This window comes from Bison bison, unplaced genomic scaffold (genome assembly GCF_000754665.1).
Source record: "Bison bison bison isolate TAMUID 2011002044 unplaced genomic scaffold, Bison_UMD1.0 scf7180017864289, whole genome shotgun sequence".
Classification (NCBI taxonomy): domain Eukaryota; kingdom Metazoa; phylum Chordata; class Mammalia; order Artiodactyla; family Bovidae; genus Bison; species Bison bison.
Genome location: NW_011494861.1, coordinates 18,057,955 through 18,071,295, shown reverse-complemented (window position 1 = coordinate 18,071,295; position 13,341 = coordinate 18,057,955). Strand labels below are relative to the sequence as shown.

Below are 13,341 nucleotides of genomic sequence, written 5' to 3'. Positions count from 1 at the left end.
CCTATTTGGAACCAGTCTGTTGTTCCGTGTCCAGTTCTAACTGTTGCTTCCTGACCTGCATACAGGTTTCTCAAGAGGCAGGTCAGGTGGTCTGGTATTCCCATCTCTTTCAGAATTTTCCACAGTTTATTGTGATCCACACAGTCAAAGGCCTTGGCCTAATCAATAAAGCAGAAATAGATGTTTCTCTGGCACTCTCTTGCTTTTTTGATGATCCAGTGGATGTTGGCAATTTGTTCTCCGGTTCCTCTGCCTTTTCTAAAACCAGCTTGAACATCTGGAAGTTCATGGTTCACATAATGCTGAAGCCTAGCTTGGAGAATTTTGAGCATTACTTTACTAGCGTGTGAGATGAGTGCAATTGTGCAGTAGTTTGAGCATTCTTTGGCATTGCCCTTCTTTGGGATTGGAATGAAAACTGACCTTCTCCAATCCCATGGCCACTGCTGAGTTTTCCAAATTTGCTGGCATATTGAGTGCAGCACATTCACAGCATCATCTTTCAGGATTTGGAATAGCTCAACTGGAATTCTATCACTTCCACTAGCTTTGTTCGTAGTGATGCTTTCTAAGGCCCACTTGACTTCACATTCCAAGATGTCTGGCTCTAGGTCAGTGATCACACCATCATGATTATCTTGGTCGTGAGGATTTTTTTGTACAGTTCTTCTGTGTATTCTTGCCACCTCTTCTTAATATCTTCTGCTTCTGTTAGGTCCATACCATAGGAGCAACCCCACGTCCAAAGAGCTGCTGCTGCATAGGCGCAGGAGGGCTGAAAGGAGCTACTCCACGTTCAAGGTCAGGAGGGGCGGCAGTGAGGAGATACCCCTTATCCAAGGTAAGAGAAACCCAAGTAGGACGGTAGGTGTTGTGAGACAGCATCAGAGGGCAGACACACTGAAACCACAATCACAGAAAACTAGCCAATCTGATCACATGGACCACAGCCTTGTCTAACTCAATGAAACTAAGTCATGCCATGTGGGGCCACCCAAGATGGGCAGGTCATGGTGGAGAGGTCTGACAGAATGTGGTCCACTGGAGAAAGGAATGGCAAACCACTTCAGTAGTCTTGCCTTGAGAACCCCATGAACAGTATGAAAGGGCAAAATGATAGGATACTGAAAGAGGAACTCCCCGGGTTGGTAGGTGTTCAATATGCTACTGGAGATCCATGGAGAAATAACTCCAGAAAGAATAAAGGGATGGAGCCAAAGCAAAAACAATACCCAGTTGTGGATGTGACTGGTGATAGAAGCAAGGCCCAATGCTGTAAAGAGCAATATTGCATAGGAACCTAGAATGTCAGGTCCATGAAAGCAAGGCAAATTGGAAGTGGTCAAACAGGAGATGGCAAGAGTGAATGTCAACATTCCAGGAATCAGCGAACTAAAATGGACTGGAATGGGTGTATTTAACTCAGATGACAATTATATCTACTATTGTGGGCAGGAATCCCTAAGAAGAAATGGAGTAGCCATCATGGTCAAGAAAAGAGTCCGAAATGCAGTACTTGGAGGCAATCTCAAAAATGACAGAATGATCTCTGTTCGTTTCCAAGGCAAACCATTCAATACCATGGTAATCCAAGCCTATGTCCCAATCAGTAATGCTGAAGAAGCTGAAGTTGATGGTTCTATGAAGACCTACAAGACCTTCTAGAACTAACACCCCCAAAAGATGTCCTTTTCATTATAGGGGACTGTAATGCAAAAGTAAGAAGTCAAGAAATACCTGGAGTAACAGGCAAATTTGGCCTTTGAGTATGGCATGAAGCAAGGCAAAGGCTAATAGAGTTCTGCCAAGAGAATGCACTGGTCATAGCAAACACTCTCTTCCAACAACACAAGAGAAGACTCTACACATGGACATCACCAGATGGTCAACACTGAAATCAGACTGATTATATTCTTTGCAGCCAAAGATGGAGAAGCTCTATACAGTCAGCAAAAACAAGACCGGGAGCTGACTGTGGCTCAGATCATCAACTCCTTATTGCCAAATTCAGACTTAAATTGAAGACAGTGGGGAAAACCACTAGACCATTCAGGTATGACCTAAATCAAATCCCTTATGATTATACAGTGCAAGTGAGAAACAGATTTAAGGGACTAGATCTGATAGACAGAGTGCCTGATGAACTATGGATGAAAGTTTGTGACATTGTACAGGAGACAGGGATCAAGATCATCCCCATGGAAAAGAAATGCAAAAAAGCAAAATGGCTGTGTGAGGAGGTCTTACAAAGCTGTGAAAAGAAGAGAAGTGAAAAGCAAAGGAGAAAAGGAAAGATATAAGCATCTGAATGCAGAGTTCCAAAGAATAGCAAGGAGAGATAAGAAAGCCTTCCTCAGGGATCAGTGCAAAGAAATAGGGGAAAACAACAGAATGGGAAAGATACAGTAAGTTCTAAAATCATCTACTGGCAGTAGTTTCATTTTATGTAGTTTCCGTATACACAAATATCAGTTATCACAATTTAGGTATATAATACCAGATAATGTGATTCAAATTTCAACTAGCAAAAAGTATTAATTGTAACTGCAGAAAGTGTAAACTCCATGAATAGTCCTTCCGTATCACCATATAAATCACCATATAAATAACCAATGAGAATCATGATAAAGTGACCAATTACATCTCTTCATTCAAATTGTCATTGATTGGTCCCTGTGTACCTGTTATTTTGTTCACACAGAGACAGAAAAATGTGCAGCTGCATTGTCTCATCTCCCACTGACATATTACCCACATGACATTTTACAAAAATGGATAATCAAAAGAAGGGATCTCTAGGAAAGATGAAAGTGTGGCAAAGAAATAAAAAATTATAATGCTGGAGGTGAAATTTGAATGAAAGGTAAATAGAATTATAGATGAAATAATTGGGTATGGGAATGCTGCTGCTGTTGCCATTTGAGAGACTCTGTATTTGCAGCCAGAGGAACTTAGTGAAAATGAAATTATCAGCAAAAAGGAGTAAAGTGGTTGTGACAAAAAGGATAAAGATGTCCCAGAGGAAATGATGCCAAGAAAAAATTCATATCAAAAGAACTCTCAGAGATGTTTCATAACATTGAAAGTGTAAAGTACCATAAAGTATTAGAAGATAATCAAACTTGGAAAGGAATATTACAATTCACAATGGCATAGAAAAATTGCTTGCTTTGTAATATAAGTCATATGACGCAAAAAAAGGCAAGAATTGTTAAAACTATGCTTGTAAATTTATTTTACAAAGAAATGAAACACTAATTCTCTGTAATGTTTTAAATTATGAGTTAAATTTTACTATTTTTTCATTTTATTTCACATATACTTCTAAAAATAAAAGTTTTTAATGTTGTGACAAACATATCATGTAACAATTGTAATTTTCACCATTGGTTATTTAGCTTGCTTTGTACAGTTTTAGGATACATGGTCATTTTGTGTTTCCACGCTACAAAGTGAGAATTGCCTGAATATTTAATAATAGTCTCAAAATGTAAATAAATCAATGCGTAGATCAACCACTGGCAAAAATAAAAGAGAAACAGGCAAATTTAAGATTATGGTAAGAAAGTCTAACACATGTATCTCAGTAACTGGTGGAAAGAGTATCAAGGAAAATATACAATATGGGAAATTTTAACAACATGATGGATGAACTTGATCTATGTTAAATATATAGAATGCTATATCCAACTATTTCAGACTACATATTTCTTTCAAAGTACATGTAATATTTATCAATATTAACCATATTGTTGTTGTTTAGTCAGTAAGTTGTATCTAACTCTTTTGTTACCCTATGGACAGTAATCTGCCAGGCTCCTCTATCCATGGGATTTTCCAGGCAGGAATACTGGAGAAGGTGGCCATTTCCTTCTCCGGGGATCTTCCCAAACCTGGGATCGAACCTGCATCTCCTATTTGGCAGGCAGATTCTTTACCACTGAGCCACCAGGGAAGCCCAATTAACCATATGTTTTTCCATAATTCAAAGGTCAACAAATTAAAAAGGCTTGACATCATACCAAATATAATCTTTAAGCACAGAAGACTCTAGCTATAAATCAAAAACAAAAAATAAATAATTTCCAAACAAATATTTGGACATTCATCAGCATATTTATATATAACTCAGGGATCAAAAAAGTAATCAAATAAAAATTAGAAAATATGTTCGAACTGAATGATAATAGAAATAAGACATATGAAATGTAATATGTTGCAAAAGTCACATTTAGAAAGAAATTTGCCACCTTAATGTTTATATTTTAAAAAGAAAGAAGCTAAAAATTAATGATCTAAGCATCATCTCAAGAGCAAATTAAATGTAAACATAAAAAGAGGCAATAATGAAAATAAGAGCACACATGTATGCTACTTTCATTATTTCCTTCCTTTTATGTTTACATATGTATATTTATGTATATATGTATATATATATATATAAGCATACATATATACACACATGTATAATCTTTGGTTCTATAAAAACATTAATGAAAGATTAATGTAACTGTTAAGTCTTTAGCAATACTAAGCAAAAAAATAAAAGAGAGAAGCCAAAAATTAGCCATAGAATAACTAAAAAAAGTCCTAGGGAGTATAGAAATATACAAAATAAGAGAGCATTATGAAAAACTTAATGCCAACAAATTCAAAATTTTAGGAAAAAAATGGACAAATTATTTGGAAAAAAAAAATAACTTCTTCCAAAGTTAACCTAAGAAGAAATAGAAAGCCCCAATTCTGCAATATTTGGTTTAAGATTTTAACATATATTTAAATATTTTCCTCAAAGAAAATACCAGACTCAGATAGCTTTACTGATGAAGTTCACGAAAATTTAACACCAACCTTTCACAAAATATTCCAGAAAACTGGGGAATAAAGGAAACTTACTCTAGGAGTCAAACCTGGCCTTCATCATAAACCTGACAAGATAGTAACATTTTTCTTTTTTAATGTAGGGACCAAGCTCTAATGAATATAAAAGAAAAAACACTTAATATATTCACAAAAAGTATCCAAAACTATTGGCAAAGGATTATACATTGCCTTCAAGTTGTTATTTTGGTGGCTCAGATGGTAAAGAATCTGCTTGCAATGCAGGAGACCCAGGTTTGATCCCTGGGTCAGGAAGATCCCTAGAGAAGAAAATGGCTACCCACTCCAGGATTCTTGCCTGGAGAATTCCATGGACAGAAGAGCCTGGTGGGCTACAGTCCATAGGGTCACAAGAATCAGACATGACTGAGCAACTAACATTTTCACTTTCAATGGTGGTTCTAGTTCTAGGGGGAAAAAATCTTGATCCCTACCTCACACAATATGTAAAAATTCCAGAGGATTGTAGATCTATATATAAAAGGTGAAACAATAACGTTTCTAGAAGATAACATAGGAAAGTATGTCTTTGTGGTAAGCAAAGACTTCTTAATATAGTACATGATTAGCACTAACCATAAAGAAAAAGAAAAATAAATTGGATTGTGGTAAAATTTAGAACTCTTCATCAAATACACCACTAAGAGTAAAAAAAAAAAAAAGTAAGCCATGAAATGCTGGAAAATATTAAATAATATACAACTGAAATATGATTTATATATTCCAAAAATTGTAAAGAAATCATATAAATTAAGAAGAAAATGACAGTCCAATAGAAGATTGAGCAAAAGACTTGAATAAACCCTTCAGAAAAAAAGAGGGAAAAAGGATATATCGATACAAATGGCTGATATACATATAAACATTACAACTTCATTAGTCAAAATGTAAATGTAAATTGAAACCATAGGGAGGTACATTTACATACTTAATGGTTAAAATTAAGACTTAAAATACTAAGTAATCAGTAAAAATATAAAGCAATTGCCTCATAAGCCTCTGTTGGGAGTATAAACTAGTATAACCAAGTAGAACACCATTTGGTATTATCTACTAAAGCTGATCATCTGCCTAATTACTATCTAGCAGTTCTAAATATCGGAGAAGGCAATGGCACCCCATTCCAGTACTCTTGCCTGGAAAATCCCATGGATGGAGGAGCCTGGTAGGCTGCAGTCCATGGGGTCGCTGAGAGTTGGACACGACTGAGCGACTTCACTTTCACTTTTCACTTTTATGCATTGTAGAAGGAAATGGCAACCCACTCCAGTGTTCTTGCCTGGAGAATCCCAGGGACGGGGAAGCCTGGTGGGCTTCCGTCTATGCGGTTGCACAGAGTCGGACACGACTGAAGTGACTTAGCAGCAGTTCCAAATATACCCAACTGTCTGTATACATTCACCAAAAGAAATGTACAGAAGTGTTTATAGCAGAACTATTTGTAATATACAATAGAGAAAAATTAGAAATAAACGAAAGTTTCATTACTATGATTAATTAAAGTATGGCCCATTGATGCACTGGAATTCTGCTCCGCAGTGGACATGAACACTACTGCTAAGTATAGCAGCCTGAATGAATCCCAGAGATAGAATGCTGAGTAAGAAAGAATCAGACACAAATACTACAGACTGTCAAATTTTTCACATAAAATACAAACAGGCAAAACTAATCTTTGGTGATAAATGGAAAAATAGTAGATACCTCTGTAGTATAAAGAGAGGGAGAATGACAGAGCCTTTTGGGGGTGATGTTAATTTTCTGTTTTTTGATCTCTGTGGTGGTTAGAGAGGATGTTTACTTTGTAAAAATTTATCAATCCTTTCTGATTTTTGTACTTTTCTATATGTGTATTACACTTTGATAGAGTGATTGCTTAAAAGAAAAGTCCAACATTCAAAGAGAAATGAAAATAAATTCAAAACATAAGAACTTTTAGATGACAAAAGGAAATTTCCTGACATTCCAATGTATCATTTATACACACACACACACACACACACACGCACACACACACGCACAATCTATCCAGTTTTCACAAAAAAAAACATTTGGGTCACTTACTTTGAGCCAAACCTCATCCTCTCTCTGCAGGCTACCTTTTGGCTGCTTACTCCCTTCATCTTCAGGTCCATTTCCACTGGGGACACAGGGAAACCAACCAATTATGGGTCGGTGCTCTGGTAAATCTGGACGGTATGATGTGCAAACCTGAAACGCAATTTCAACCAAAAATTAGACATGAAGGGTGAGAGACAAGTAAAGATAATGAAACTCCCAGCTCAAAATCAATGTTTTCCTTTTTCTGAATGCCTCATGATGACATTATTGGCAAAAAACTTTTCTCAAGGTAGAATGTCTCAGTGCTCTCTCTTAGCCTCAATATCCAACTTTCCAGGGAGGAAGAACACACATGACAACTTACAGCCCATTGGTGGTCCAGGGACCTTGCTCAACGAATTCTCCTGGCATGTTTCAGACAACTGCTCCTAGGATTAGTTAGGGAAATCTGTTCAAGATGATGATTCTGTCCTTAACAGGAAGGATCTTAACAGGCCCAGGAGTGAGACAACCAAGTCAAGGAAACACTAAGATGGGAAAAGGAACCAGGAAAGAGAAATTCCAGAAAAATTTTCCCACTTCACTTGGGGAAGACAGACAAGCTAGACTAAAGCCGCTTTAGAGAGCTGTTACTAACTCAGAATCACCTAACTTTCCTAACTTCCTACCACTGGGCATCAGAATGCTTGAGAAAGATGCCTTCAGAATTAGCGAAAGGAGCGAGACAGGCATGGCTAATTGGCTGTCCATATCCATACCTCCCTCTTTCTTATTAATTCTAATCTTGGTCAAGGTGACAGTGTATCCAGCTATAAACGCTCATCTCCTCAGGGTCCCTTACAGCTAAGGCTGGTGAAGTGACCTGGATCTGAACAATGGGATGTTGGTAGATGCCTATATTCCTGGAACAGCTCCTGTTTTGCCACTAAAAACAGACTCAGCTCGCATGCATTTATTTCCCTTTGACCTTCCCTCTTCTTCCTGCTTGAATAATGACTTCACACCTGGAGGGCAGTAGTCATCTCATGAGCTTGAGGAAGAAAACTGCAAGTCAAGTGTGGAAAGAGCCAAAATCTCAGAGACTCTTAGGTCCTTGATGAGTTCCTTGACCTGGACCACTAGCCTTGGCTAGTTCCTCAGTCTCTTGGGCTGTCTCCTCAAGACCAAAAACCAATGATTTGCCTCTGGCCTAAAATACCTAGAGAGCTATTAACAAATCTTACTTCGGTCAAAAATGACTATATTACTTATTGTTATAAAGCATGGAAGAGTATATTTGGCAATGGAAACATCGAGAATAGCATTCAAAAACCAAAGCCCTTAATCTTTGGGTTTCCCTGATGGCTCAGACAGTAAAGAATCCACCTGCATGGCAGGAGAACCACGTTCTATCCCTGGGTTGGGAGGATCCCCTGGAGGAGGGAATGGCAACCCACTCCAGTATCTTGCCTCCCACGGACAGAGGAGCCCAGTGGGCTATAGTCCATGGGGTTGCAAAGAGTCGGACACCACTGAACAATTAACACTTTCACTTTTTTCACTTAATCTTCTTTTAGGTATTTATAATTCACAGAAGTCAGTCCTCAAAGCTCTCGGAAGATCTTCTATTTACTTAGGTAGATATTCATGGAAAATTGTGTGCCTATGGATTTGATTTAGTACTAATTCTAGAAAGTCTTTAATAATAATAATTTTTAAATCAAATTATATTTTGATCTTTAATATATATTTTAAATTTCACTTGATCCTTGCAATAAACCTTGAGTTAAATGCAAAAGATTTACATATGAGATAATTGGGGCCCAGAGAAGTTGAGTGACTTGCCAAATGTCACTTAGTAATAATCATAATGATAATGATAGATCCAACAGTGTCATCCAAGTATTCTGACTTTACTGCTCATTTATCTTCTTTCAAGATAAATTCTTCCAAACTCAAAGCCCAAGTGTAATTTCTGACATGCATATTATAAGGCTAATTTTGAGATGCTTTTGTGTACTTTTAAGCCAGTTGTTGCATAGTCAAAGGTTCCTAGATGAAAACTAGTGAAGGTAAGTGGGGTGAGGGTGGGGGAGGAGATTTAACTGATAGCCTAGAAGCTTTTCATTTAACATTATTTTATTCTGAGTTCGCTAACTAAATTTGGCATCAAAGTTAGGAGAAAAAAATGTAAGCTCAAGGTCAGTATCTGGGGGAATCACTTAACAATTTTGTTTACCCTTGACTAGTCTTAACTTACCATGGAGTGAGGTGCTCCAGTTACCAAGGAAGCAGGACATTTCTTCTTGTCTTCATGAGAAGAAAAAGCTTGGGTAGCCCACTGATCCAGGTATCCTTTGGGAGTATAGAGGCCACAGTCTACAATGCTGGTTTCCTTCTCAAAAGGCTCACATATTCCATCTCCCTCATGTATATAGCACAGGCTTGGTTCCCCTGTCAAGGTATATAAAGGTATTTTTATATAAGTAAAAATAATTACATTTTTACTCCAGCTGCTAGAGAGAATCCTGTAACTACTAACCAGTCTAATGCCCACCTCAAACATATAGATATCATACCCCTAAAGAAGGATACATTTTCATGGGGAGAATGGTAAAATCCATTGAGATAATAAAAAGTCTACAAAGTGGGTGGGGTTAGGGGAGAAGGAACAGGAAGGAAAAAAGCAGCTGTGGGGTGGATATAGAAAGAAACTTTAAGGAATCATTGAGCAAAGTACTAGGGGAAGCTAGGGGAAGCTAGGTAAAAGAATAAAGGAAATTTAAATATATGGTAGGATGTGATATGTACTTGGAACCTCATCATAGTCTTTGAAATTTTAAATAGAACATTTGAGGGATTTGTTTTCAATTACATTTTTGCTGCTGTATTTCTTCAGTTAACCATGCAATTTGCACTGAAATGGACAATATGGGCTCCAGGTTTATAAGGGTTACACATCTATTATTGTCTTACAATAACCATGTGAGGTATGTATTTTTTGTTTGTTTCATCAATAGACAATCTGAGACTCCATGATTATAAGTGATTTGTCAAAGTTCCCTTGATGCAGAAGCAGTACTGCTTGGCTTTGAGCCAGGCTTACAGGAAGCAGGTTCAGGGGCTTTCTCTTACTCCACAGTACCTCAACCAAGGCAGAGAGACTGTCTTCAGGAGCAAATGTGTGAGTAATGAACATATGAGAAGAATCACTGGGCCTGTAAAGCAAGCTATAATTCCTTGGACAAGGTCCTTACTTGCTTGTAGGATAACTTCTACTACGTGGATAGTCCTCACTAACTATAGATATATAAACTGCGTGGGTTTACATATCTTCAGTAACTTCAGTAAACTTCAGTCATGTCCAACTCTTGGGGACCCTATGGACTGTAGCCTGCTCTGTCCATGTAGGCTCCTCTGTCTATGGGATTCTCCAGGTAGGAATATGGAGTGGGTTGCCATGCCCTCCTCCAGGGGATTGTCATGGCCCAGGAATCAAACCCATGTCTCCTGTGTCTCCTGCATTGCAGGCAGATTCTTTACCCCTGAGCCACTTGATATGTAACTTAGCTTTCTTCAAATGTAAAAACCTGAGATGCAGTTATAAAGCCATTTATTTATTAAGTATTATTGCCCTGTCTACCCCTATTAGTAACACAATTCTAATTCTTCATTTCTACCTAAAATAATAGGACATGAAAATAAGATCAAGATTTAAAATAGATCAACCCATAGCTACATGGGCTTTCCAGGTGGCACTAGTGGTAAAGAACCCACCTGCCAACGCAGGAGACATAAAAGGCACCAATGTGATCCCTGGGTTGGGAAGATCCCCTGGAGAAGGACATGGCAACCCACTCCAGCATTCTTCCCTAGAGAATCCCATGGACAAAGGAGCCTGGCAGGCTATAGTACATATGGTCACAAAGAGTCAGACACGACGAAAGCGACTGCATAGGTCCACATTCAGTAACATCACTAAAATTAACTGTTACTATTCCATTCTTTTAATTTTAAATTCTTTACAGAAATACCACAGGACTGCTTCAGTAATTTTTCAACTGTTCATCAACATGTAGTTACTAATTATTTTCCTTCATAATCTCTTCAAGTCAAAGACGCTTCTCTAGTAAATCTATCTCTACTTGCCAGGGGTATGCTCCTGTTCCGAGGACTTGGTTCTGAGCCTATTTTGGGTTTTCAACTCCTGTATGCCATTAAATCCAAGGCCTTTCTAAGTTACTCCCCAAAGCCAATATATGTGTATTTGGAATGACTTTTCCATGATTGTTCCATATATATATATATATATATACATGCATATATATGTATAGTTTATATGTTTATATAGTTTATATACATACACACATATATTCATACATATGCATGTATGTAGAGTTTAATATGTATGTGCATATTTTGAATATACACATATGTACATATGAATGTGTTTGTTTTATAATATATATTTTATGACATTTTTATAATATACATATGTATACATATCTTATTTTTCTATATAATCCAGTGACAGTCTCTCCTTGCTTCTTCTCTATTTTTTGTTTACCATCAACTTAAAAATTTTGCTTCTGTTTCTTCAAATCAATGCAAAAATAGCAGACCACTTTTATAACACATTTCACTATGGTTCCTTCAAACTTAGTCTCTTGAGAAATGATGGAACAGAACTGTATGCTTAGCATATGCTATGAGCTTTAGAGCTATATGCTATAGAACTATAGAACTAAATAACTGAAATAAATATCTAGCTGTGGAATAGACCATTTTAACTTTGCCATGTAAAGCTAAAATAATTTAACTATGATCTTCCTGGAGTTGGAGGGTAAAGGAATATGAACCAAATTTAATGGAATTAAATGTGATGGAAACAAAGTAAGGTCCACTTTTAAGACAGATGAGATGAGCTGCAGTGGCAAAGGCTGTGTGTGTGTGTGTGTGTGTGTGTATGTGTGTGTGTTTGTGTGTGTGTATCATGAGCCTATTATGTGAAAAAAGGAATGATGCAAACAGAGATGGCATTAACAAATACTGGTATACAGAAGAGGGGAGGTAATCGGTTCAGTGTATTTTACACAGCCAGACCGTATCTGGAGTATTGAATTCCTTTCTGGGCATTGACCACAGAAAGCATGCCAAGTTAGGGTAAATAGGAAAGGGCCTGGAAACCTAATCACATCAGGGGATGTTTGGACTGGAAAGGAGAATAATGGGGAGGCATTTCAAATATCTGAATGGTAGTCAAATAAAACAGGGAAAAAAAATGTAACCTCTGTAGTTTCATAGCAAGGAAAAAGCACTTGATTAAGAATTAGGAAAGCTGAGTTCCAATGCTGGCTTTGTAGACACTTCATTATATGCCCATGGACAAGTCACTAAAATGCTCTGAACATCAGTTTCCAAACCAGAAAGGGGGAGAAGAATTTTATAATAGATAAAGCCACTTTTAAACAGAATGGTCTTTCAAGGTGCAATCTTTACTGCTAGATGCATGTAAGAAAAGCTCGAGAACTGATACAGCAATTTCTATAAGGTAAAGAGGCTGTGCATATGAAGGGATCAGGGTCTCTATTAGACTTGTGCTATACAGAGGGCACTGAACATAGTTTGTTATACGGATAGATGTAAGACCACTAAGATTTTATAATTTTATTATTCTGCTCAGGGAAGCAGGAGCATTTGTGTGTTCTTTGTGGTATTTAATACCTTAATAAATTATACATAATTATAATCATATCCAACTTTGTCTTGAAATTTAGAAACATTAAAATATTGTTAAATGCACTGCTTTAAAAAATAACTTTGCTGAGTAAATATGTTCCACAGAATTACTTCAATGTATGCACATAGGAGGGCTTCCCTGATGGCTCAGATGGTAAAGAATCCGCCTGCAATGCAGGAGACCCAGATTCGATACCTGGGTCGGGAAGATCCCCTGGAGAAGGGAAAGGCTACCCACTCCAGTGTTCTTGCCTGGAGAGTTACATGGACAGAGGAGCCTGGCAGGAGACAGCCCATGGGGTCACAAAGAGTTGGACCTGACTGAGCGACTAAGTGTGCATGCTCATAGGAATGAAAAAATAATCTACAAAGAAGCCTGTTGATGGCTTTAATCAAAATCAGGGAAAGTGTTCTGGAGGGCCTTCCTGTGTGGCAAGAGTCTAGAGTCAATGGCACCTAGCAATAACATTACCAGTGATATTCCTGGATTAAGAAATTCTGTGTGTCACTCTTCATAATTTTATCTACTAAACACAGACACCAAGAGATATCTTGTACTCTCTTTGGCTTAAAACATGTCCCATCATCATTTTTATGTTGAATCTGTGATTGTGCTACTTGGCTGACAGTCTGATGTTAGACATGAGGACCCAAGAGCAATCTTTGGTAACATTAATCTAG

General features: G+C 37.5%; 1 protein-coding gene across 1 annotated transcript in view; it reads right to left on the bottom strand.

Moving 5' to 3' along the window:
• PAPPA2 (pappalysin 2) overlaps positions 1-13,341 on the bottom strand; it is a 316,922-nt gene that overhangs the window by 148,320 nt on the left and 155,261 nt on the right. The window contains exons 10-11 of the mRNA XM_010850108.1: positions 9,182-9,375; positions 6,946-7,092 (exon numbers count right to left, since the gene is read on the bottom strand). Of these exons, the coding sequence (XP_010848410.1) occupies positions 6,946-7,092; positions 9,182-9,375 (341 nt within the window). The remainder of the gene's footprint in view (positions 1-6,945; positions 7,093-9,181; positions 9,376-13,341) is intronic.